Source organism: Sinocyclocheilus anshuiensis, unplaced genomic scaffold (assembly GCF_001515605.1).
Source record: "Sinocyclocheilus anshuiensis isolate Anshui unplaced genomic scaffold, SAMN03320099.WGS_v1.1 scaffold234, whole genome shotgun sequence".
Lineage (NCBI taxonomy): Eukaryota > Metazoa > Chordata > Actinopteri > Cypriniformes > Cyprinidae > Sinocyclocheilus > Sinocyclocheilus anshuiensis.
Genome location: NW_015544165.1, coordinates 2,695,304 through 2,721,976, shown reverse-complemented (window position 1 = coordinate 2,721,976; position 26,673 = coordinate 2,695,304). Strand labels below are relative to the sequence as shown.

At 37.0% G+C, this 26,673-nt stretch overlaps 2 protein-coding genes across 3 annotated transcripts in view; one reads left to right on the top strand and one right to left on the bottom strand.

Annotated features, from left to right (window-relative positions):
• Positions 1-13,739, top strand: part of LOC107695833 (tyrosine-protein phosphatase non-receptor type 22-like) — a 21,303-nt gene extending 7,564 nt beyond the window's left edge. For both annotated transcript variants that reach the window (XM_016495907.1, XM_016495906.1), the window contains 20 exons: positions 493-559; positions 655-732; positions 824-904; positions 1,079-1,194; positions 3,486-4,057; positions 4,151-4,240; positions 4,903-4,974; positions 5,055-5,126; positions 5,217-5,344; positions 5,451-5,478; positions 9,396-9,470; positions 10,574-10,633; positions 10,753-10,815; positions 10,896-11,026; positions 11,260-11,287; positions 11,472-11,534; positions 11,616-11,725; positions 12,937-12,967; positions 13,074-13,172; positions 13,352-13,739. In XM_016495907.1, coding sequence (XP_016351393.1) covers positions 493-559; positions 655-732; positions 824-904; positions 1,079-1,194; positions 3,486-4,057; positions 4,151-4,240; positions 4,903-4,974; positions 5,055-5,126; positions 5,217-5,344; positions 5,451-5,478; positions 9,396-9,470; positions 10,574-10,633; positions 10,753-10,815; positions 10,896-11,026; positions 11,260-11,287; positions 11,472-11,534; positions 11,616-11,725; positions 12,937-12,967; positions 13,074-13,172; positions 13,352-13,413 — 2,026 coding nt within the window. In that variant the 3' untranslated portion in view covers positions 13,414-13,739. The remainder of the gene's footprint in view (positions 1-492; positions 560-654; positions 733-823; positions 905-1,078; positions 1,195-3,485; positions 4,058-4,150; positions 4,241-4,902; positions 4,975-5,054; positions 5,127-5,216; positions 5,345-5,450; positions 5,479-9,395; positions 9,471-10,573; positions 10,634-10,752; positions 10,816-10,895; positions 11,027-11,259; positions 11,288-11,471; positions 11,535-11,615; positions 11,726-12,936; positions 12,968-13,073; positions 13,173-13,351) is intronic.
• A 3,305-nt stretch (positions 13,740-17,044) lies between these two features.
• The window catches only part of LOC107695834 (round spermatid basic protein 1-like), a 12,519-nt gene continuing 2,890 nt past the window's right edge, over positions 17,045-26,673 (bottom strand). The window contains exons 2-7 of the mRNA XM_016495908.1: positions 25,138-25,766; positions 22,273-22,410; positions 20,228-20,370; positions 19,953-20,120; positions 19,745-19,853; positions 17,045-18,017 (exon numbers count right to left, since the gene is read on the bottom strand). Coding sequence (XP_016351394.1) covers positions 17,448-18,017; positions 19,745-19,853; positions 19,953-20,120; positions 20,228-20,370; positions 22,273-22,410; positions 25,138-25,766 — 1,757 coding nt within the window. The 3' untranslated portion in view covers positions 17,045-17,447. The remainder of the gene's footprint in view (positions 18,018-19,744; positions 19,854-19,952; positions 20,121-20,227; positions 20,371-22,272; positions 22,411-25,137; positions 25,767-26,673) is intronic.

Here is a 26,673-nt window from a genome sequence, read left to right as displayed (position 1 = left end):
GTTTCTGTTTTCAATTATTGTCATGTTGTGGCTGATAGCTGACATTAAATTTCAATCCTACTTGGTCTAAAGAAATGACAAATAAAATAATGGAAAATATATAATTAAAATATATATGTTAAAAGATAATGCATATTAGAATAAATCATTTTAAATGCTACAAGTGAATCTGTCATCACATTATAATGCATAGTATGAAAATGGATATTTGTTTTGAGATTAGCTAAAGATTAGCTACATTCAACAGTGTTATTAAATTATTAATGCTGTAAAGTTTAACTTTAAAAAGTTTTTCTACACAAAATATTCTGAGCACCTTATAGGCAGCTCATTGACTTGAATTTTTCCATCACTCCACAGCAGTGTTATGTAGAAAACTGCAACGCATATACTACACTCATACTACACTCAAGGGTCTAAGTTGCTCAAATGTAAGAAAAGAGAATTGTGTTTTCACTGTGGCTCATTCTATTGGAACTCTTGGATTTGCAGTGCAGGCTGTGGAAGAACAGGTGCATTGTGTGCCATTGACTATACCTGGAATCTACTGAAGAGACAAGTAAGAGTTCAAAACATCTTAATGAAGCTTTCATTATAATGGCACAATATAATCTATATTCTGACAAGTTGTTGATCTTATTTGCTCTTGTTTAGATGATACCAGAGAATTTCAGTATCTTTGAACTGGTAAAGGACATGCGTACACAGAGGTCCTCTGTGGTTCAGACTAAGGTAACCAACTTAGTTTCTTAAATTGCCATCATCAATAAAAACAAAAAGTCTACATTTTCTTAAATAATTAAATAATTTCTTCTCCTCATAGGAACAATATGAACTAGTATACAGGACCATCAAATTGCTGTTTGAGAGATATCTGGCAGCAATGGATGAACCAAACAGAGAGGTTAGATAAGCCATCATTATTACTCACTCTTTATTTACATAAATACACAATTTTATTTCCCATTGATTTTGCTTCCCAGTTATGATCCATTATACAACATTTGCTGACCTTATATGGCATGCAGCCTTTTTTTTTGCATTCTTAAATTAACAATTTATTTTTATCATCGATCAGGTCCCAGCTTCCCCCTCTCCTGTCACCTTAAGTAGTGGGAGTGAGCTCTCAGATTTCAGCGACTCCGAATCAGAGACTGGGACAGACTTCAGAGCGTTGCTTCAAACTGAGCACAGGTATGAGGAAATATCTCCTTTTAATACAATTTATCCATATTTTAAAGGAATAGTTCACCCAAAAACGAACATTCTGTCATAATTTATTCATGCTCATGAGGGTGAATAAATTTTCATTTTTGGCTGATGTAATTTCTGCTCTAATAACATCACTAAGGCACATATATATATATATATATATATATATATATACTTTGAAATAAACATTCTGTTCAGCAGTTCCTATGTAACAGAAGACACAATTTTTGTGGTGACTCTAATTAAGTGATAAACAGTTGCAAAAGCAGTTGCAAACATTTTACAAAATACACATACTTATCTCTGCACTAATTCAATGTTAAACACTTTTTTTACTAACAAATTTGGTAACATCTAAGTAATTTAACTTACACTGTAAAGTTTTACTTGACATCTCACCATTTTGGGCTATGCTTGTTCCTGAACATAATGTGTTACGCTTAGCCTCAAATACCACACCAAAGTGCTATTAGAGATTTAGTGTGCATCAAGGACACTGAGCTTTAGCATTTTTCAGATCTGGGACAGTCTTTTGCACTTATTTCCTGCTGCATACACGCATTCTCAAGTGGCCAAGATAATAATTGTGTGTACTGGGACAGGCCCAATAATTGTTTCCAAGAGGTTTCTCCAAACACTCCTCCATCTGACACTGGTCAAAAACACCCTCATATTAACACCAGCGGTTGAGCTTGAATTCACACTTTACATTTAAATGACAGTCTTGAATTGTTTCATGTCAAAGGGTAATTTCACAATTTGCTGGTTTGGTTCGATTAAAACGTGCGATTACTCTGCTAGTGTGGTTAATTTGAAAAAGTATGAACATTGCCATACGAACCTTGGTGCGCACCAAACAAATGGACCGAGACCTCCTGAAAAGGTGTGCCTCGGTGCACTTCCAAACAAACTCTGATGCAGTTTCAATGAAATATGAACGGAACGCGGACTAAAAACATCTAACAAATCAAAACAGGAAGTGATGTGACAAATGCGACCATAAAAAGGACTGAATGCTCAAGAATACCTGGTTCTTCTTGTCATATGATCTGTGGTATTTATTACAGTTCAGTGAAGGAATCGGAACTGCCGTCTCCTTGCAGCAGATCTCTGTGTGTGCAACACAGGAATTCCTGGCGCTGTTTTGATTCCTTTACACAATTTAGAAGCTCTTTGTGAGTTATTAGCTGGTAAAAATATGTATACACTAGTGCTGTCAAAATTAGTGTGTTAACGCATGCGATAAATTTTTGTCAGTTTAACGCATTAAAAATATTTAACGCAATTAATGCAGGGGTGGAGCTAGGGTTGGCCACACCACTCACAACTGCTGCTTCTGTCTCTTTTTTCTTGACAAGAATTGCGTTTATTTAGGAAGTTAAAGAGTTCAGCAGCCAAAATAACCTAATAACCCAGCTGCTGTGATGACTGCTAATCAAAGAACAAAAGAAAAAAGAGCTTTAAAGATCCATCTATATTTAATTTAGAATTTAGTGTTTGATAACTTTATTCAATTTCTGTATATTTCCTATTTGCTGAAGTGCACAGGTAGCTAAATATGACATTTATTATAATGGGTTTATGTGAAGATTGTTTTAAGTTCACTTGAAATGTTTTAAGTTCACTTTTAAATGTTAAAATTGATAGCTCTCAATTATACTGTAATGTTGAATGGCTAAATATTAGGGGGAAAAAACAATTTCCTAGAGACATCGGCAGTATTGGTATCAGTGATACTCACATTCAGACATAAAAAACATGCCACTAAACTAATATTAAAAAAATATACTGTCTTTGTTGTTTCTACATTAATTTGAAGATTGAATGTAAAATTATTGCAATATTAAAGCATATTTAAAAACTTTAATGTTAGGTGGGATTAATCGCAATTAATTTCAGAAAAAATGTGTGATTAATTCGTTTTTTTTTTTTTTATTGATTGACAGCACTAGTACACACATATAATGAGTGCATTCAGCCCAGCACACATCAGTTTTGGATGATTGTGTAAATTTGCAAAATATACGTCATAAATGCTGTCCAATCAGGTTGTGACCGTATCCTTATGCCTTTTATTTTGTATCTTTAGGTTCGGTTTAAAGAAAGACAGCGTGAAAGCTAAGCGAACTAGGACTAAATGTTTAATTTTCGTTTTTGGTCCAGACCAAAAGAACCAAGAGAACAAAACTGCAAGTGTAAACACACTCTAAGACATATTGTGACTGTCTTTGTTGTATTCCTGATCATAATAAAATCTTTCACTGTTGTGATAGGAATGAGATGGAAATTCCAATGGATGAACTCAATCATGTCACAGACAAAGTCACTTCTTGGCCACAGCCTCATTCACAACCATTCAGTCAAGAGGTCTTCTACACAAAACTCAATCCTGAAGACATGCTCAATACAACGAGTGAATGGGCCCAGATTAAAGATCAGAGGTTATTCATAGCACCAACTCCTCAAACAGACTTTACAACCCGTGGATCTCAAAGAACTGAGTCATCCACCAGCTTCAACACTGATCTCACCCAAGCTGCATGTTCAAACTATCCCATCAGCCTAGTACCGGAGCTGAGACCGAGTATGAAGCATCTGGAGTGTGCAGAAAACCAAGATGTCAGTCCTGCTGCCAAAGACCACAACCCTATTATCCCCAGCACAGTCTGCTTCACTGTGGAAGATCCTTATTTTGGTCCTGAGTCTCCACCGGGTAGCGACAATCACAGTGTTATGGACACTATGATTCATGAACCATGGATGGAGAACCCTTGCTTCACAATACCTAGTTTAGCTCTTAATAATCAGGTGTTAGAACTGCCAAAACATGACTGCAAAGACAAAGGTATGAAAACCTATGACTATTTTAACAACTGATTTTCTGAAAAACTATGATGGATCACTTATGATGATTTCCTGTTTTATAATTTGAATAAAGGTGCAAATACACCTTCATCTGATGAAGACACCCCTCCTCCTTTGCCAGAGCGAACCCCTGAGTCATTTATACTGGCAGATGAAATTAATGGTTAGTCCAACTTAAGGTCTAAATGTATATCCTTACCAATGCTTTATTAGTTGTATTTTATATACTATTACAGTATTTTTATTAACATTTTGAACTGGCTTTTGTTTTTATATGTTCAGTTTTCATTTTCATTTTAGTAATTTTATGTGATGTAATTTTTATTAGATCTTGCTTTTAATGCTTCTATTTAGATTTAATTTATTTTATTTCAGTTTTAGTTTCCGTAATTTGGTAAGGCTTTATGTATAATGTATCATTAAGGTATTCATAATTCAATGAAATGCATTATATCTTTACATAAACTATTGTAAACAAATTTAAATGCATTACAACATTTGCAGATTCCATTGTTTATCATGCATTTTAATGCATTAATGAAATAAAATGAAGTATTATAATGTAATGCATTATATAGACCTCAAGAAAAGTGTTACCTGAAATTTTAGTACTTATTTATTTCTATTTAATATTTCTATTTTCTATTATTTCAACTTTATTTATTAGCTATAGTAACAATAACAACACTGATTCTCACTTGAATAAACTGACATTTCAAGACATAGGCTACAACATATACAAATGGTCCAGTACATTTTCTATTAACATAAAATTTCTTAAAATATTTTTTAAACCTATACCACAATATATGGTCTTGTTTCCAGATATCAGTGAAAACACCGAAATGTTGACATTGATGATCCCAACCAGCTCAGACTCTGACAGCATCAACAGAGGTGAGCATTATGCACATTTGAAAATTTGTGTATAGATTTGATGGACAGCACCTGTAAATGATCCCATTTTCTCTAAAAAGACAGCCCGCCCTCACCTGTGCCCCCACTGCCTGAGAGAACTCCAGAGTCTTTTGAAATGGCCACGGATGAGGGTATGACAAAATGGGCAGGGATGAATCCATAACAAATTTCCTCTGGTCACTTCTTTGTTACTTATCAAATTGTCATCTAATTTCCAACAGATCTGGTACAAAACGTGACACAGGAAAAGCCACAGGATGTCATAATGAGAGTTGGGAAATCTCTAGAATGGTCTGGGCAAACTAATGAAGCTCAGACAGACATGAAACGATCTTGGTCCAGGAGCAAGGTGAGAGGAAGCAGGGTGTATAGACTAATGAATCATTTCAGCCTATTAATAGAACACACCAACCTAAACAATATAATCATAAATAAAATTATTTTCTTTATTTCAGAGCTTAAAATTTAGAATGTCACTTCCTGGTAAGTCAGTCATATATACAGTGGAGATCAAAATTAGAGAACAACCTGCAATTTTCTAAATTTCAAGGTCACTGCTTGTATTTGAGTCGTATTTGAAGTTATTCTAACAGGAGTAGGAGGGCAGTTTTTTATGCATATTTCATTAATTGTATTCAGAAGCACAGTATTAAAAACCTAAAAGAGATATTTGAAAAAGAACTCTGATCAAAATTAGAGAACACTTAAATATACAGTGGTGTGAAAAAGTGTTGGCACACTTCTTCACACAGGGCCATGTAGTTTTGGATTTTGTTTTCCCTTAATAATAAAAACCTTCATTTAAAAACTGCATGTTGTGTTCACTTGTGTTATCTTTTACTAATATTTAAATTTGTTTGATGATCTGAAACATTAAAGTGTGACAAACACGCAAAAAAATAAGAAATCAGGAAGGGGGCCAACACTTTTTCACACCACTGTACCTACAAGTTATTGGTGTTTATCTGGCACCTGGTGCTAATTTCCTTAATTATAATGACAAATCCTATTTAAGATTGCAAGATGGCAGGCCGCTCTAAGGTGACTGAAACCATTTAACAGGAGGCAGTCCAGATGAAGGCCAAAGGGATGACCCTTTCAGCCACTGCACGAGAGGCTGGTCATTCCAAATCTGTGATTTCTAGAATACTGCAGCTGTACAATGACACTAATTCATTCAAGTCCCCCAAAAAGGCTGGTCGTCCACGCAAGACAAATGCACAAGAAGACAGGATAATTCGGAGACACTCAATGGGGAATCAGTTCAATGCTGCAGCTGGAATTGCTCGCCAGTTTAGCGATGAACAGGGTATGGATCTGTCTCGGCACGTTTAAAGGGGTCCTATTCGTACGCAACCCAGGCAACGATTAGTTCTGTGAAACAAAGCAAAACCAATGTTACACCGTGTCTACACCGGACGTGAGCGGCGCAACAAAATACTATAGAACTCATGATAATCAGTGATGCTGTCTACACTGGATGCAGTGCGGCGCCACACGACAAATCCCCGACAGAAAACTGCTGCTGCGTTCTATTTATGATGTATTGACACAAATTTCAAATGATTTTCAATGGTCGCTTTGTCGCGTCCAGTGTAGACAGACTTTAGCTGTTGCGGCACGTGTAGACACTGTGTTACTCACCTATCGAGAAGAAACAAAGCAACCTCGACGTCCGATCACAGGCCTTCCCGCTTGAGTTCTCTCCAGCGCTGGAAAGCTGATCCGATATTTACACGGGTCCTATTCTTTTGTTTCTTTTGTTCCGCAGACGTTTTCCTCTTTTGTTTTTTATCCGCTATCTCTATCTTTCTGTCGCTAATGTCTGTCCTGTGCACTGAGCGTTTTCTCCTCCACATCATGAGTAGACACGGCCCTTACTGCTGATTGACTACAAGTTTGTTTTGAAGGAAGCAAAGTCTCCTTACTTTAGCAAAGGAAAACTAGTCTCCTCTTGGCTTATATCGAAATCCTCCGCCATTCTTCTTTACAAATCATCGTTTTGTACTTCTAATAAGTGACCGTTGTTTTGTTTTGATCTCTCCACTGCGCTTCCGCGTTCGTCACTTCTGAGCAGCGCACGCGCAAAGCTGATCTCCATACATCATCAGCCCGGAACTGCTTCCAGTGTACAACTGTTGGCGCAAGCTACATTAAAGTGATTATTACGTTTTGAATAAGGATATTTTTCTTAACACACAAAAACACATCGATTCTCTACAGGAGGCCTGGAAAAATAAAAACTTAGGAAAAATAACCAAAATTAACATCCCTAAATTGTAACACATATTTACAAACATAATTATTCAGGTGCATGTGTAATAACTTGCGAAAACTTGACGCTACAGCAGCACTTCTTTGTCGTTGTCTTGTCTGATGCACTCAACCAAGCTCTAACCAGGACCTCGCCGCTCCCCACCCCCCAACCTTTCGAATTTCGTTGGGGAGAATTATTTTAATGATATTCTAATGGGCCGCTTTGTGACATCACAAAACCCGGAAAACATCGCTGTATTCCAAATGAGCCGTTCGTTTTTTTTAAAACAAAATATCTCCCTTTGGAGTCAAATTTGAGATTTGTAACTTTGTAGATCTTTTTTATGCCAAAACATACACACTACACACTGACTAAAATTAAAAAAGTGAAAAAGCATAATAGGACCCCTTTAAAGGGGTCATATGATGCTTTTTTAAAGATCATTATTTTGTGTAGACACAGTAATGATGCAGTACACAAGCCGTGGTTAAGACAGCTGACTCTACTGTGATGTGACGCTGTCTCTCTCTCTCTCTCTCTCTCTCACACACGCACACGCGCGCCCGCGCGCACACACACACACACGATGCGCAAAACTCTGCATTTGAACAGTCAATAGCAAATACTTAAACTAGTAACAAAACATACTTACAGTCGCTGATTCAGAAGCGCCAGATTGTCATAGCAAAGTCAGAATTACCTCCTCTCCTAGGCTCACGAAACGGTCGTCCATAAAATGCATTGCTGTTCTGTTGTAAGTAATCTTAAAGATTCCTAAATGCATCTACTTTCGGAAGGCCAAATAAAGTGCTTTTGCTTTCGCCTAGAAACACACAGCGTCTCCCTGACATGCTGCTTCAACACTAACTGCGGTTACTGAAACCACGCCTTCTTTCTTTGTGTGCACATTTGGGCAGCATTATGCAAATATTCCCACATAGTGAGGAATAGTTTTAGGGGGGTGTGGCAGAGTCTTAACTTTGATAAAGAATATCTCTTTGGTTTTGAGACTTTAGTCTTTGCAACTTCAGGGATCTTATCTATTCACGAACAGCTTGTAACACTCCAAAGAGAAAGGAAAACTTGAAATCGCATCATATGACCCCTTTAAGAGATGTCGGACTGAAAGCGCCCTCTACAGTGACCAAGCCTCTCATCAGCAAAAAGAATCAAAAGACTGAGCTCAACTTTGCTTAGGAGAATGTTGTGTGGAGAGAGGAGAACTGGTCCAAAGTTCACTTTAGTTATGAGAGCAAGTTTAATTTATTTGTGTCTGATCATGGGAAACATTATGTTCAGCATCAAACTGGGGAAAGACTGAACCCCGAGCACGTAAAGAAGTGAAAGGTGGAGGAGGAAGTGTCATAGTTTGGGGGATGTTTTCTGCAGCAGGAGTTGGGCCTCTTATACAGACACATGGCAGGGTGAATGCAAATGTGTATCAGAACCTCCTTCAGCAACATGCAGCTCCTTCCCTGCATGCATCTCCCAATTAGCCTGCAATTTTCATGCAAGACAATGCCCCCGTCACAATACAAAACGGATAAAACTGTTGTTCCTTGAAGCTGAAAACATTGAAATAATGAAATGGCCGGCCCAGAGTCCTGATCTAAACCCAACTGAAAATCTCTGGAAAATTTTTGGCAACAAAGTTACGGCTAAGAAACCCACTACAGTTACCAAAATATGGAAGAGACTGGAAGAAGAGTGGACCAAGATCACACCAGCGCAGTGTGAGAAACTAGTGATGTCCTACAGCCGCAGATTCTGAGACTCATTGCTGGAGTCATTCAAAGCAGGGGCCTCTACACATCCTACTAATTTCTGACAGCTGTAACACTTCTTTCATGCTACAGTGGTTACTGTTCTCTAATTTTGATCACTGTGTTTTCCACAAAATAAAGGTTTTTGTTGAAATGCCTTGGTTAAACATGTTAGTATAACACTGGTATACTTACAGCTAATATTCCTTCAAACTTTGAGCGATAAAGATTAACAATATTTCCAAAAAAAAAAAGAGAAGTATTTATAGACTGTTCTCTAATTCTGATCTCCACTGTATATTCAGTATTTCAAAGTCATAGATAAGATATATAAATTTGGCTACAATCTTGACAATATATATATATTTTTTTTGCTGCAGCATCATCTGCTCCACTCAGTCCTATTCCAATCACAAGTCACAGTCCTCCTCCCCTATTGTACAAACAACCTCAGGGTAAGACTAAATTACAGTTTAACAGGAATAGAGCATAGAACAAATTTAACTTTGAATATACTCTGTAGAAATTCACAGGTATACACTGGTGTTAAAGGTAGGTGATGTCACCATTAAACAAGTGAAAACATGCTATATATTTAAGGCAATTTTAAAATGCGTCTACCTTCAGCAATGAGTACAAAAAACTGACAGTACAACAATGCAAACAAAATACCATACAAATCTAGAATTTTGGAAGTCGATTCACCTGTGAAAGAAAGGTGACGAAACCTTCGCCTATATAACGACATTTAAACAAACCAAAATAAAACATTGTTATCTGAGATGAATGCTAGCTGAGGTGAAAACTTTTGTTATAGTCGCTCAAAATGAATAAACTTAGTCGTCACATATTTCAAGATTAATGACTGTTCATGTGTTCACTTACTTACCTCTTGTTTCAAAGACAGGCATCGTGCTATTCAATTATTGCTCAGCCGCCTTTGTATTAATAGAAGCATTGGTGTTTTAAACTTCTGAGCAAATCTTTTTTTTGGACGACTCAGTGACTGACTTAAAAACACACTCACTGGTCGCCACCTACTGCTAATGATGTAATTTACAGAAAGAGTCAACAAATGAATCAGTAAATGAATCTCAACGAATCTTTTTAGTGAATGAATCAAAATCCCCGCCAATTGTTTTCCCGTGTGGATTAGTCTTCACTTTTACGACTCTAGAAGCTATGGCCAGATTGTCCTACTGGGCACCAGCGCCTAATCGATTCTTTCCGGGACATACTCCCAGATCTACAAATCGCTGCAGAATAATTTTGGCTGTGAATTGTAAATGTTGATTCTAGTCTCAGGTCTAAAATTTTGGTTATCAAGTTAAGCTGATTGACAGAAACCTTTAAAACAACAAATCTATCCACATAATCCATAACTGATTCTTAGGACATTTTAAAGTAGGCTACAATTGCACGGCAACACTGAGGATACATGACTTAGTCTACATAGACTTGTTCTAAAACAACTATGAATGTATTTAAGGAAGTTCTGTCAGTGTCATTCTGGTTGATTGTTTTAATATAGGCTATTCCTTCCTATTTTAAACGTTAGAATCTCTACTACACACCCCAACACCACACGAGCAGACATTCAACTCAGTTCCAGGGACAGGTACTGTATATCACACATACACCAGTGTAATTGTTCCGTTTACTCCAACATACAACATATTTTCGCTGATTTAAATGTACACAAACTCACACTACGTTTTGCGGTTTTGTTTCATAAAGAAAGTGTAACTCCACCACTTCCTGATAGAACTCCAGAATCGTTCCTTTTTCAGACGGCGAAAGGTGCAGTATACAGAATCTACAGTATACATAAAAACTTCATCTTCATTTGTTCACAAAGCTGATTTTTTTTTCTCTTAAAGTGGCCGAGAACAGCGTCCTCTGTCAGCCAGCTGAGGCAGAGCATCAGAGACTGAGAGTGGGCACATCATCTGAATGGTCAGGCAGCTCCCAGCCCAGATCATTCCTGGATCATTCTTGGGCCCGAAGCAAGGTTACATTGCATTTACCTTTATACTCTTACTACATACTTTATACTCACTATATACTAAAAGTGAATTTTGTCAACGTTTAGGAGTACTCTATAGCATATAGTTGACCTCAAAGCATACAGACATAACAAACCTCTAATATCATTTAAGATGTACAGAAATGCTGTGCTATAAGTTTCCCATTGTATGATCGATGCTTGACTCATTCTTGCCAAAATGTGTCATTTTCTAACAGAGCGTCAGAGCAAAAAGTTCAAAACAAGGTAGGTTGGTGTTTCCATTGTGTCCTCCCACACCTCAGTCACTAGTGTCATTACAACATAACATGTACAAGCAAATTTGCCCTCTCGAGTGCACTGCAGTGTAGTGTTTGTCACTGTGCGACAGAGATAAAGAGGGCGCACTATTATTGGATCTATGTGTGCACAGCTGTGTTTAATTTTACAGAGTCTCTATCTGTGGCTCCGCTGACTCTGCCTGTCTCTGTAACCATAGCAGCTGGAGGCCAAGGTGAGTGACAGCATAAGTCCCTTAACGGTGATTAACCATTACTACATAACCTTAGTTTAGCTTGCCCTGTGGCTAATACAGTAGAGCACCAGACGGCACCCAGCAGCCAGCCGGCAGCAACGGGACCGACAGGGAACCAGTCGGACAGAGGGGGAGAGAAAACTTCACTGGTCAGCAAGGCCAGGACCAAGGTTCAACTTCTAAAGTCTCTGTATTTGGTACATGTAAAGTGCATGGCATAATAAACATGTAAAATGTTTAAAAAGGTAAATTTATTTTGTATTGCCTGTTTCCCACTGAACCCACATACTGAAAATAGCCTGCCTTGAATGCACTTTAAAGGGGCCGTTCACACAGAGTGTTTTTGTATTCCATTGCACAGCTTTTCCATTGTTTTTTTTTAAACGCCATGTCAAGAAAAAGAAGTTCACCTTTTAAAAATGTGCACCGTATTTCGCATTTCCAAACACCCTAACTCAGGGCTGTCCAAACTCGGTACTGGAGGGCCGGTGTCCTGCAGAGTTTAGCTCCAACCCTAATTAAAAACACCTGAACCAGCTAATCAAGCTCTTACTCGGCATAGAAACTTCCAGTCAGGTGTGTTAAGGCAAGTTGGAGCTAAACTCTGCAGGACACCGTCACCGGCCCTCCAGGACCAAGTTCGGACAGCCCTGCCCTAACTGATTAGGGGCAGTTCACACAGAACACATTTTTGCATTCAACCACCTTTACTATGCAGACATGCGCTAGATGGTTGTGTGCTAAATGTGTTTGACCGTTGCACTCGTATCTTTCCTTTTGCAGAGTCTCATGCATGCATCTAAAAACGTGGAGCTGAAGTTAAAAAAGGTTTAGTTTTAAAAAAACATGTCTTGAGACAGTTTCTCAATGCAAAAAACACATTCTGTGTGAATGGCCCCAAAATGGCTTTTCACACAGAACATGTTTTTACATCCCACTGCATAGATTTTCTATGTAATAGTGCTAGACAGATGTTTTGGACTGTTGTCCCATGTCTCGCTGCCTTTTCAGCGCCTTGTGCATAAGCATTTAAGATTCCATGTCAAATTAAAAGAAATACAACTTTAAAAAACGTGCCTGAGACCCTGCATACTTTCTGTTCCACTGCACTACAACTCACTTAATGCACTTGTTTGATTGTTGTGCTTGCATCTTTTGCAGCATCTCCCGCAAACCGTAGCGCTCAAGTTAAAAGTAGTTAAACTTTTTTTTTTATGCATCTCTAGACCTTTCATTATTTTTTTCATTCCACTACCATGCCTCTCACATTTTTCAGTGTAAAATCACATCTATGCGAATGGCCTCTCATGTGAATCGGTTCCTGCCGATTTGGATACAAGCGAATTCTATAAATGTCAATACATATTTTCTTTTCTTACAGAGTATTAAGTTTTTGAAAGGAAAACAGAGGTGTATGTATAATAACCACTTCTACTTTTCATGTTAATACAACTAATTCTGTTAAATTGAATTAAACAGCTATGTGTGGCTTGAACATCATGTAACTGTCATTTGCAGCAAAAATGGCCCCGCCTCCGACCCCGCCCCCAGGCCCACCTTCTGCCTCGCCTCAGTCTGCTCCACCATCCTATGGTGCCGCTGTTGGATTCCTATTTTGTAAGCGATCACTCCCTTTTGATATATTTTTAAATGACCAAATATGATTTCAAACTAATGTTCTGAGACTTTAAAAGCTGCCACAAGATGGAGCTACTCTATTTTACATTTCTTCAGTTTTGGTTGATGCCTGGTAGCACTTGGCCTGTACTGAAAATGACCCTTTTCTTACTCCACAGCTTTTGGATCTCGTTTTGGAAAGCCAAAAGGCCCACGAAATAAGCCAGGAACATGGGTCTAGTTCATGTTGAAGGTGAAGAAAAGGAAAACAGCTTCACAAGACAGTTCAAAAGAGGATTAACTGAGCAAAGTTTTCTTTCAGCTGACAAGCACTGTGGTTTTTGAGGGAAAGAAGCCCAACTACGGACCTCACACAATAGATGGACATTTATAAAGACTGCTTTTGTTAATGACTTTTACATCTTATGAAGGTATAATGCAGGAGAATGGCATTTTTAGACTTTAAATATTGAAGCATATTGCGTATAATGCAGGAGAATGGCCTTTTTAGACTTTAAAGGGGTCCTATTATGCTTTTTCACTTTTTCAACTTTAGTTAGTCTGTAATGTTGCTGTTTGAGCATAAAAAAGATCTGCAAAGTTACAAAGCTCAAAGTCCACTTCAAAAGGAGATATTTTATTTAACAGAAATCACTTTTCAAAAACTACAATGAACGACTCGTTTGGACTACAACGCATATTTTCCGGGATTTGTGATATCACAAATATCGACGAATGGGACGAGACCTGGTTGAGCTGCACTAGAGAAGGCAACGAGTGTTATCACTATGTCTGAGACACACTAGCTTTCCCAAGGCAGACGAATTTAGAGTGATTACAATCATCCGGGGTTAAATTGCGCTCAAATTGATTTGATTTTGATGCAATATTTACAAATCTGTTTTTCGAACAACCTAGTGTGAGAGCCTGTTCTAGTACACCCCCAAAACAAAATCAAGACTTTGTAAAAGAGCATAATAAGGACCCCTTTAAATATTGAAGCATGTTGCATTTTTATGCAACTAAAATGTATATAAAATTATTACAAATGTGCAACTAAAGATAATAAAATGCATGAATGTTCTGAAAAGTAGACACTTTTGTAATCTCATAGGTAAGATTTTTATGGATTTTATAATATATACAGACGCAGATAACCATGGCCAATCAAGCCTTTCTATGTCACATGATGTTGGACTTAGTAACAGTGCATTTGGTGCCATGTCTGTCTGAAAGGGACGAAAATGACAGAAGATTGTGAATATCTATTGTAAAGTTTATGGTGTGTGACAGTATTTAACGTTTTTTTCCTCTCATTTGCATATTTTCAATTTCTGATGTAGTGAATGATCCCCTTTAAGAAACGCTTCACCTTAGTACACTCATAAAATGGTTTATTTAAAAAAATACAGAAAAAAGTCTATGCATTCCATTGTATTTTTACACAATTGAAAAGATCCACCACAGTTCTATTAAATGTAACTTAGTCAAAGTAATGTTTTGTAAATGCTATGTTCATACTTGACCATCTAATTAGTCCTTAAAAATCAATGAAATCGAAAACCTTTATACAAATATCAAACAGAGAAAATAATGAATCAAACACACAGAGCATGCCTTGATCCCCAAGTTGATTTTTCCTATATTACAAACGACCATCAAAACCTGATCAACACAAAAAAAAAGAAACTAGCTGCCAAAATTCAGAAGAAACATAGAATGCTAAACATCATGTTTATTTTAATATAACATGTAACCTCAAGGTATAAAAGCATTGTGTGTTGCGGAGCGGAAAACATCTGAAACTGTATATAGCAGGGCTGTCCAAACTCGGTCCTGGAGGGCCGGTGTCCTCTGCAGGACACCGGCCCTCCAGGACCGAGTTTGGACAGCCCTGGTATATAGGAAGATTCATCTTAATGGATTGGTGTTAAAGACACCAATAAAGGCATCTTAAAAGAAATGTATTTGGGTGAAAGTATATTTTCTTTCATTAAGCAAAACCGCTAATCTGCAGAATCTGTAACTGAGGAAATGCCACTGAATAGTGGGGAAAATAGGCTTTCACACCTGTCTATATAATCCTAATCAAAAAAAAAATACAAAAAGTGGGAAATATAAGATTTGATCCATATTGCACATGGTTTTCAATTCACTAGAAGTCATTTACTACCAATTTTTCTTTTATTTTGTTTGCATTCGCTTCCTTTGATGGGCAATAAAATTATCACCTTCAGTTGCTTTTGGATTAGCAGAATTTGTATCCCAGAGTAAGCATGATTTTTTTACGATAATAAATACCCAATCATTAATTATTGCCAGACTTTACGAAATTCCATCACAATTAATGCTTTGTACAATTTGAATAACATCAATTAGCTTAATAGCAGTCAATTAAAGACTCAATAAAAGGCACTCATTTATAGAAGGATGAATTTGATTAGGGAAAGCCATTAGATAATTTTGTTGAAACCATAATCAATGTAGACTGATTGCTTGTGTGAAATTACATTCAAATCAGTCATTAGCAATACTTGGCGTCAACAGAGAAGCACAACTACTGCCCATAACCCTTTCAAAAACACTGAATGCATGCTTTAAGACTTAATCCCATTCAAAAGAAACACATCAACATGTGCAAAAACATTACTGACACGCAACTACACTCAGCAAGTGAAAGCTAAATTGCACTCATCCAACTATCTGGGATAGCACAGTCACGCCAGAATGCTTATCATAAAGACTATAGACAACTTTAGTTCAAACACAGGAAACGAGGGTTATGCAAGAGCACTGGACATACGCTTTCTGCTACTACCTTCATAAAATAATATCAGATGCTTTCTTGAAAGAGAAAAAAATTGGGTTTGACTTGGGTAGCAAATCATGGGAAGAGCAACATAACAGTTTTCTTGTACAAGAAAATGCAGGAGTTTATTCATGTATATTACGTTAATTCATTTTTGCACTGACTGATTTTCAGTGGGGAAAAAGATCAAAATCAACAAATGCTTAAAATGGCCAAAGCAACAAGATTTTAGTCTTTTTTTTTTTCTTTTTTTTTAGTGGTGACAATGTCAATGACAGACAAAAACAGAAGTTTAGAGCATAATGAACAAAATCAAAGTTTGATTTAAAAAGATCTTTTTAGTCCGTTGTGACTAAAACTACCCTGATAGTATGAGCAGAATTGTGTAAAAATATGAAGTGAACCTTGTTTAGATGATCCATTTGAATCAAGAGACGGTTTCCTTTACATGAAGCTCATACAAACACATGTCAGAATTATAGTTTCAATCAAAACCCAATAATCTGAAAGTATGGATTAGACTGCTATAAAACTTTAAAGTAAAGTAGAAGGAGTAGAAGACTTTACAAAATGAAAAGGCATCAGTATGTTGCTCCTGAGTGTAGGTTTGGTTATTTACATTTCCATCCAGTTTTCTGCTAATGTCCGGACTTAGATGGAATATGTCTTCCTAGTTCAAACTAAAAACAAAGCACAACAGCTTCTGCATACTACACAGACAGAAAACAAACATGACAAATTAATTCATGACCGTGATCTTAAAAGACTTGACTATTCTGGACAAAAATAAATAATTAAAATTAACAAACAAATGAACAATCCTCTTGTGGATCCCGAATCCTATTTCCTGCATACATGAGAGGTAATGCACAGGTTCCTCTTTGATGATTACTGCTATTAGTCATTCAAAAAATAATGAATTTTCCTTCAAGCAAACCAGAGAATGATCAAGGAAAAAGCAAATATGTCTCACTTTAAACTGATACTTACTCGCTAGTCTATCTTAAATACGTCATATACTTCAGTGACATTACACCATGGGAAAAAAAAATATGACTATTTTTCTCTTTTAAGATATGATTGCTGCTCTCCACTTGTGACAGGCACTTTTCCCCCTTGTATTTGTCTGTATAAACCAATTAGCAAATCAACATGATGCACATGATGAAAACGTGAAAAGTCCCTCTTGAGAGATAAGTTCATCTCATTTATAATAATATATAAACAAATACAAAACAATACAGTAATAATCAGCAAAAATATACTTCAAATTAAATACTTTGGCTGAGAAAAACCTAAAAAGTACTCATGGGGTCATTTTCTTAACCAAAAGCTAAAAAAGAAACATACAGTCTTCATCATTTTTAGGCAAAGTCCAGATATACCTTTTTTACACTGTGGAATGTCAGTCAAGTCTGCTAGGCGAAATAAAACTCCATCCCTCTGCAAAAGGAAGGGTTCTGAAGTCATTTGGGGAAAACTGTGGATCTGCTGCCATTGAGTGAGGAGTCTGATGCAGGCTCGGCGGGAGTCTGTGGAAGCATTTGCTCTGGTGTGGGCGAGGACAGAGGGCAGGGTGCTGGGACAGGACTGGTCTCCGTACAGGGAGTGGCAGAAACAGTGTGGGCGGATTTAGCCGGCTGTGGAGGCGTGGGCTGCGGCTCTCTGGCTGGTGTTGCGGGCCTCTGGAAAACCAGTTCGTCTGTTTTGGCCACTCCACCTTGTGCCGTGTTCGTTTGTAGCTGGGTGCAAGAGGTGACTTTGGTGTCCGGGTGAACAGGGGATGAAGAGGGGGGAGGACATGAGGTGGAGCACAGGTCCTTGGTCTTAACGTCCTTTGATTTCTCCTCCTCGGAGTAGTACTGCTTTAGACGGATGTGCCACGCGAGGCTGCACACGGCTGAGACGGTTTTGAACTGGTGGATCACGTTGCGAGGGATGAAGTAGATGTCGTCGTCACAGAGCTGCATGCGAACGTAGCGGATGCCTTCTCGCCGTAACTGGTTGAGTTTGGCATCATCCACCCACTGGACACACTGTAGAGAGAGGGGCATTATGGGAATGCTGACCTATTTTATACCTGTCTATCCTATACCTGTATATCATCTCCACACCGGTTCAGGATCATGAATACGTTACTGCTTATCCAACACCACATGGCATTATCAGATCAGATTGTGATCTTAAACTAAATATAAATTATGCATTAGAAAAAACTAAATTCATTATAAAAAAAAAAAGTAGCCCCACTCAAACATGCTGTTTCAGACTGGTTTTTTAGACAAATTTCTTAACGGTTTGCAGGAGAAAAAAAGACAATGTCTTGTTTAAAAGTGTATTAATGCTTAATCAAAAATGACCTTCAGTCTATGGCCGAACCACAGCTTTACTGATATTCAATACAACACATGTAATAATACATAAATGTTACTTATTATTTTTTGCTTATACTTTAATTTAGCTGACAAATAAGACTTTTTGAAAGAACTGAAATAAATGAAAAGGTAAATCTTTTGACTGGACACTAGTGTTGTCACAGCACCTTAAAAAAACGTTTCAATGTTCAATACTATTTTCGATATCATGGGGAGAAATTGACAACATTAACAGCATACAATTTTAACAGTATCCAAATTAATTTACTTTTGACCATAGTCAAAAGTATTTTCTTATCAACCAAAACTATCTGAGATTCCTCAGGAATGCTAGCTCTAAGTGGGACTGTATAATAATAATAATAACACCATTATTATTATATTATCATTTATTTATTTCCAATAAATATATTACTATTCCAGCTGAACTGTAAAAAAAAAAAAAAAAAAGAATAGTATATCAAATAATGAACATTTCTGAGAATTTGAGCATTTCTTCACTTGAAATAATTAAACCGACAAGCTTTCAACTGCAACGAGACCTTTAAGTGTCTGCCACAACAGGTTTACAAACATTTCTCAATACAAATCTGTGTGAAATGCTGTAATCATCTGCCTACAAAAATGTGGGAAATTATGCAAAAAAAAAAAATAAATAAAAAGAATAACTGGCTCACCTTGCACTCACAAATGCATGTTAAAGGGGTCATATGATGTTGCTAAAAAGAACATTATCAGGCATGACGAAGCGGATATCGTCCTCTTTTGGAAGGCCAAACAAAGTAGTTTCGCTTTCACAAAGAAACACAGTGCCTTCACGACATGGCGGCGGCAGCAACAATACTACAGCGAGAATAAAAGTTATGCCTTCTTTCTTTGCGTGAACATTTGGCCGGTGTTATGCAAATCTTCCCACACAGTGACATAGACATGTGGGGACGTGTTTAAACGAGGCATTTTAGGAGGGCGTGGACAAGTCTTAACTTTTATAAAGAATATCTATTTGGGTTTGAGACTTTAGTCTTTGCAACATTAGGGATCTTATCTATGCACGAACAGCTTGCAACACTCCAAAGAGAAAGGAAAACTTGAAATTGCATCATATGACCCCTTTAAACTCACAGCACATCCAGAGATGAATTTTGCAGCATTTACCATTAACTGAGCCACTTAAAACACTGGATCATGAGCTGCCATGTGTAAATGATCACAGTGACATGCTTTGCTCTGAAACATGCAGTGTAACAGACTATATACTTATATACTTATGATAGCATAATAAAACCAAAAAATTAATACTGAACGTAATACAATGCCATATACTAATATAAACACACAAGCCCACAGTCTGTCCTGAAAAATATGCTTAGCAGTAACACAGCTCCTACCTGTGACACAGGTGGCTCATACAGGTCTAGCTGAAGCCTTTGAACAACCTCATTGAAGTCCTCAGCGTGAAAACAGACCACATCTTTGGTTATTCGTGGCCGGTCAATCCTATGGGAGATGATGAGAACAACAAAGGTCATTTAATCTCTCTCTTTTTGTATGTACAAGCATGTGCATTGTTTCTGCATGGCAGATGGTTGCACTCACCATTCCCCAAACTGCACTGCTTTCAGGACACCCACAGCTGCTGTACTCTGCCAGTCGAAACTCTGGCCAACATGATCAGCGTGGGCTCGCGTCCGATCCTCAAAGAGCACCTCACGTGGTTCACTGGTTCTCGGGAGGTAATGCAAGTTCTTGATCTCATTCATTGATCTACAACCAAAATGAAAGCGTTTTGTGAGGCGCTACAAACAGCTTGTAACACTTATCTTTAAGAAAAGACGTTTCTTTTGCAGTTGAATCAAAAACAAAGCACATACCTTCGTCTCTTGAATGGAGATTTGGGCATATCGGCAGTGGGGACCATCTGCTCTCCTGGTCTCACCCACATGATGGGACCATCATCACTCTGAGACCTGCAGTCAAGCTTTAGGCAAGACAGGCTGCCCCATGGCAAAGTCATCTGCATAGACAATTGAAACTTAAGTCGGGAAGTTAAAACAATGCCGTAGCCTTGCCCTGACCACTGTCTGAAAGTATGAATGGCAAGAAACGACTGGATGAAGAGATTTCTTTTCTGTGCTGACATATTCCCTATTGAATCAGGACATTGGGATAGAACATATCACAGCCATTATTCATGACTTGCAACTTGCTGTTGCTTAGGAATGCATATCAGTTACTGGCTGATATTAGAGACTTTTTATCAATATTGGATAGTTAACTGCTTATTTTCCCTATTTTTACATTCAGATACATTCAGGATTGCCATCATCCAACATTCATTTAAATCTTAAAAAAAAAAAAAAAGTAATTTAATAAAAGTTAAATTTAATAGCAAATCTCACTTTTTTATACTGTTCAATATAATGTTATGATGTCTAAATTAACTTGTAGAATTGAAAATAATTAGATTTTTAGTAAGTAGTATACAAATAAAACGTAGTATAGAATTTTGATATTTACCACTTATTAATAGTGGTTGACCGATATGGGTTTTTTGACAGCCGATGCCGATGCCTAGATCTTGGAAAGCAGGGTGGCCGATATAATTTTATTTATTTTAATTAATATTTAAGAAATTTGTAATCATTTGAAAATGGATTAAAAATAATTGTGTAAAATAAACATACTTATACTTTAGAAGACAAAGCATTTTTCACAAATAAATATTTAATAAAAATCTAATTAAAAAGGAAGTAAACACTGTAACCAACAGGGCACTCGGTATTCTGGGAAGTTTGTGTGCATTGGGAATCATATATATATATATTTTTTCAAATAAAGCCAAGGTAACACTCATTTTACATACAGCACGCAATGAAAATGACAAATATATGACAGTGGGAAAATGCATAAAGTGTAGCATAATATGAAATCACGAGTTTAAAGTTTGTCGATCACGCATCTCCAGTGAAGCTGATGGACCGACCCTCACGCAGAGCACCTTCAGCGCCTTCAAAATAAAAGCCAGCCGTGCCGTCAAAATAAAAGTCTCACCTCAAACACATTGGCCAAACAGAAAAACTTGTCGGCCAATGGGCAAAAATTCATATCTCGGTATTTTTTTGGCCGATATGCGATATACGGTATATATCTCAGTATTTTCGTTTTTGTATTTGGATTTTAAAAAATCTGTATTTGATATATATATATATATATTTCACTTACTGCCCAATGTTGTCCAACAAAACAATACATATTAAAGGCTAATAAAGTGAATGTAACCATGTAAGCCTTTATATTATGTGCAAAAAAAGGGTTAAAATCACATTTCATTCTAACATTGCAATCTAAAAACAAAAATAAGGATTTTAAAGTGGAAGTTAACTAAACTAGAAATGAAAATAAATGAGAACATTGAGAAAAAATGAGAAAGTTGTGTTAGGCTATTTTGATTACCCCATTACAGTCACTTTACAGTCAGTGCTATCATAAAAATAGACTTACTTGTAGGTTTAAAATTCTACATGTCACATTTATTGTCCAACTACAAATATTTCAGCGAAATGTATATTTTAGTCAGAATTATTACGCTCCTTTTTAATTGAGCCCTGTCTGTTTGGTGCACATGTGCACGGCGGTGCTCGTTCACTGTTGTTTGTGAAATATAAGTTATGTATTCAGGAAGACAGCACATCTCAAACACATTAAACAGCGCGAGTAGCCTCTGTCTCTGTCAGCGGCACATGCAGCCTTTCTGTCAAAGCATATGACGGGCCGAGCCGCTTAAACTATAAACTATACTATGTCTTACCAGTTTACTCCTGGCAAACAGTGAATTGAAACACACCATTTGCACTACAAAACACCGTCAGCACAAAGCCTTTCAAACTCGCTCATCTGTGAGAGATTATGTCCTAACCTTCAGAAACGGAGACTCCTCAAGCATGTCCAAGAACTCCGGGAAGTAATCGCCCACCTCCTCATCTACTGCACCGACCAGACTGATTTGCCTCATGGGACCAGCTCTATATGTCCCTGAGCAGTACGTTCGGCTCACCTGCAACATAAAAGACCTTCAGAGCTGGGAAACATCCTAACACACACTTTCTAAAGTTTCATGATACAAACAAAAAGTTTAAAGGCCCATTCATGCAGAGAAAGATAACTACATTAGCATTAATGGAACAATAATGTTGTGTTTATTATAAGCACCAGCTCTGGTTATGTCGTCTGCACCCTTAAATGCTCAAGCTCTTTCAAGTCAGGTGGATTCTGATTGGCTGTCGATGTTTTTATCATTCATCATCTGGAAAAAATCACTGTGAAAATGACTCCAATTACATTTTTTCAGAATTAATCTCATAGAATTAGAACAATAATTAAAACATTATAGTTATTGTTCTTGGTGTAAACGGAGCTTGAGGCAAGATCTACAATAATATGGTGTTCAGACTAGTGTTGTCAAAAGACCCGGTATTTCGGTACAACAGACAACAGTTTACAGATGTTTTTCAGTGGCAGCAGAACTAGGACTAAACTTTTGGGTGAAACTTGTTTACTTTTTTTATACTTTTATTACTTGTTGAAAAACTTGAAACAATTTTAAATAAGTATAAAGAATGGCATTGGTTTTGTACATTTAATTTTTGTTTAACATTATTAATAAAAATGTTGTTCAATTAGCATGTTTTTGCGTTTTGCTTTGGTACCGAAATTGGTACCGAGAACCGTGGATTTTCACTGGTATTGGTACCGAATACTGAAATTTTGGTACCGTGACAACACTAGTTCAGACTGCCATAAATATGAAAAAATGAAAATAACTTCCCTGAACTGTGGTTCTCCTGCTTCTTACAAGAATGAATTCAATAATGTCAGTTTGTTTAGTCTCCGAGACAGTAGAAAAGTTTGGCTCCGGGTAAATTTGGTCTGCATCACATAAGACTGGTAGTGTACCTTGAACCGTCACCTTCTAGCCACCTGACTTGTGTAAATAATAAATGCAGCTGCTTTTAAAAGTCCTCTAGAAGTGAGAAAAGCTAAATGAACATATAGACTTCATTTTGCTACACATGCAAGGTATCAGTGTATCCTGCCAAAAACAAGCCATGGCTTGAAGGTAGGGCTGGACAATAATTCAATATCAATATGTATCGGGATAATATAATTTTTTTTCAATAACAGTGATATGATTTTTAAACACATTTCCGATATTTCGATATACATTACCAGTGTTTCCCATGCATTGATTTATTTGTGGCATTTGACTTCATTGAATAAACATGAGCACTGCACTTTTCAAAATCAAAACGCGGCGCTGTGTTTTATATGAAAGTATCTCTGAAGGGAACCGACTGTCTTCAGAAAAGTATCGATGGCATTTTTATTTTATGTGATAAAATTTGCATTCATGAGCGGAGCTGCTTTGATTACAGCCGTTACTGGGGAAACCGCGGTTTCTGCCGCTCTCAAAGCGCCTCCTGCTGGCAGAGAATCAGTTTGCATTTTCAATAATAAGCCTGTCTGCAGCAACTCAGAGCACTTTTCATACTCTTTATTCTGGCTGAAGCACATTTGTTTCAATCTATAAGAATAATCAGCCTACACTACCAGTCAAAGGTTTTTTAACAGTAAGATTTCTTCTGCTCACCAAGCCTGCATTTATTTGATCCAAAGTACAGCAAAAACAGTAAAATTTAGAAATATTTTTTCTATTTAAAATAACTGCTTTCTATTTGATATGCCGATTTGCTGATTATCAATATTTAAAACAGTTGAGTAAATTTTTTTTTCAGGATTCTTTGATGAACAGAAAGATAGCTTTTATAACATTATACACTATACCATCCATAAGCTTGGAGTCAATATAATTTTGTTTTATTTTATTATTTTTTTTTGGGGGGGGGGATTAATTAAATTAAGAAATTAATACTTATATTTAGCAAGGATGCTTTAAATTCATCAAAAGTGATGATAAAGACATTTATTATGTTACAAAAGATTTCTATTTCAGATAAATGCTGTTCTTCTGAACGTTCTATTCATCAAATAAACCTGAAAAAATTCTACGCTGCTTTCAGCATAATAATAAATGTTTTTTGAGCAGCAAATCAGAATATTAGAATGATTTCTGAAGGATCATGTGACTGGAGTAATGATGCTAAAAATTGAGCTTTGAAACCACAGGAATAAATTACATTTTAAAATATTTCCAAATAGAAAACAGTTATTTTAAATAGTAAAAATATTTCAAAATGTTACTGTTTTGCTGTATTTTGGATCAAATAAATGCAGGCTTGGTGAGCAGAAGAGAATTCTTTAAAAAACATTCAAAATCTTACTGTTCAAAAACTTTTGACTAGTATGTTAGCCTATAGTTTGAAGTTAAAGATATTAATAATTAATAAGGTGAGTCTGAGATGTTTATTTGACAGTGATTTCACATTTCTTGTTTGTATGAAGGCTAAATACAAATAAAAGGTGAACATTAATTTATTTGTGCTGTTTTTTTTTCTTTCTAAAAAATTAGCCTAAATAGTTTTATAGGAAGAGGTTTCATAGACTTGGCAAATTAATTTTTCATAAGTTTGTAGATACAGACATCTGTTGTGGGTGTTCTTGGCAGTTTTTATGAGGCTTTTTTAAATAGTGTTCATATCGATATCGGAATTATATCGTATCGACCGAAATTAAGAAATATACCGTGATATACATTTTGGCCATATCGTCCAGCCCTACTTGAAGTTATAACCCAAAATGTTACGAATGCAAAATGTCATCCTACCTGGGAGTGGAAGTTGGCAATCGTGGTGGTCTCAATGTCCTTTTTACCAAGGATTTCCATCTTGACAGGTGTGTTTGGGAAATTGAAGGCAAAGTAGTCCAAGAAATCGGGCAGGTAGGCAGCCGCTCCGTGCACCACTGCGAGTGCGTAGCGTGCGGCTCCTTTAGGGTGTTCAGCAAAGGCGAGATCCAGAAACTCCTGGGCGAATCTTTCAGTGTCCCCCGGTCGCAGTAAAGACAGTTCATCTGCGTATGCGTGTAGTACAGATGCCCCTCCATTGGGCTGCTTTTCCTCATGGATCAGTCTGCTGAAGGAGCCGTTGGTCTGAAGCCACGAGCTGCGGATGTAGTGGTCTTGGTGTGAGAGGAACGGCTTCTTCTCAGCTTTGGGAGTGTAGTACTCACCTAAGCCTGGACACGGCTTCTCATCTTTGATGTACACATGTAACACAGGGTCTTCAGAAGATGGCAGAGCATCTCCTGTCAATTCTGTACACACTGTCTGGACCTCTTTGTTGTGTATGTGCAACTTCTTGCCACGCTCATCTTCACGATGCCGCCGCTTCTTTTTCTTTTTCTTTAAAAGGTATTCTTCCAGGGTCTGAGTTTTGCCATTCTCACTATGGGGCTCTGAAAAGATCAATAGAGATGGTAGAGCATAGAAAAACTATTAATAGTTCATAGCTTCTTAGTCTTTACCTATGTAAAATTGGTAATAAACATGAAAAACCTCACAAAAATTATTTTGTGGCTCCTTGAAAACTTTGTAGATACTTCTTGCTAATCAATTACCAAATGCTTACCAAATATCCAGCAATTCTGGACATTTGGTGGTCCAGAAATAAGTTATCTCTGTAAGACGCTATCTAATACTACTACATTTATATCAATTTACCATGGTAACCACTGACCACAGTTTTGGGCACAATACCATAAGTACTACACAGTTGCTGTTATTAACTAACTCATTAATTCTTTTTTTTTTTTTTTTATAAAGTGTGTCAGTTACATGGTACAAAGATGGGAACAAATGGTATGGCAATACTGTCTATACAGTAATACAATAGTACTGTCTTTCAAATCTTTAAAGACATAATGGTGCATATAAAAGCCAGACTAAATTAAGCTTGCTCTGACCCACATTAGCCCCTAGTATCAGTTGTAGTGTAAAATTTGGCATAATTAGGCGTGTCGCAATAATCAATATATTGACTTATCGCACAATATATGTACATGACCTCAATAATTTTTGGTGACGCAATATATCGGCCATTATATTTACATAAAAATTTATGTCACCATGTTTTTTGCATTCCACTTGGCCTGTGTCTTTTGCAGCTTCTCGTACATAACGTGATGTAGTCATGAGGTGCTAGTTCAAATGTAACAAATGCTTCTACAAAAAAAGTTTAATCTGCAGTAGGGCTGCACGATAAATCGCATGCGATATTTAACGCGCATCTTATCAGTAAAGCCGGTTCTGTAATCAGCGGTAAATCTCCATCACCTGCGTGCTTTCACATTGAGCAGCATTAAC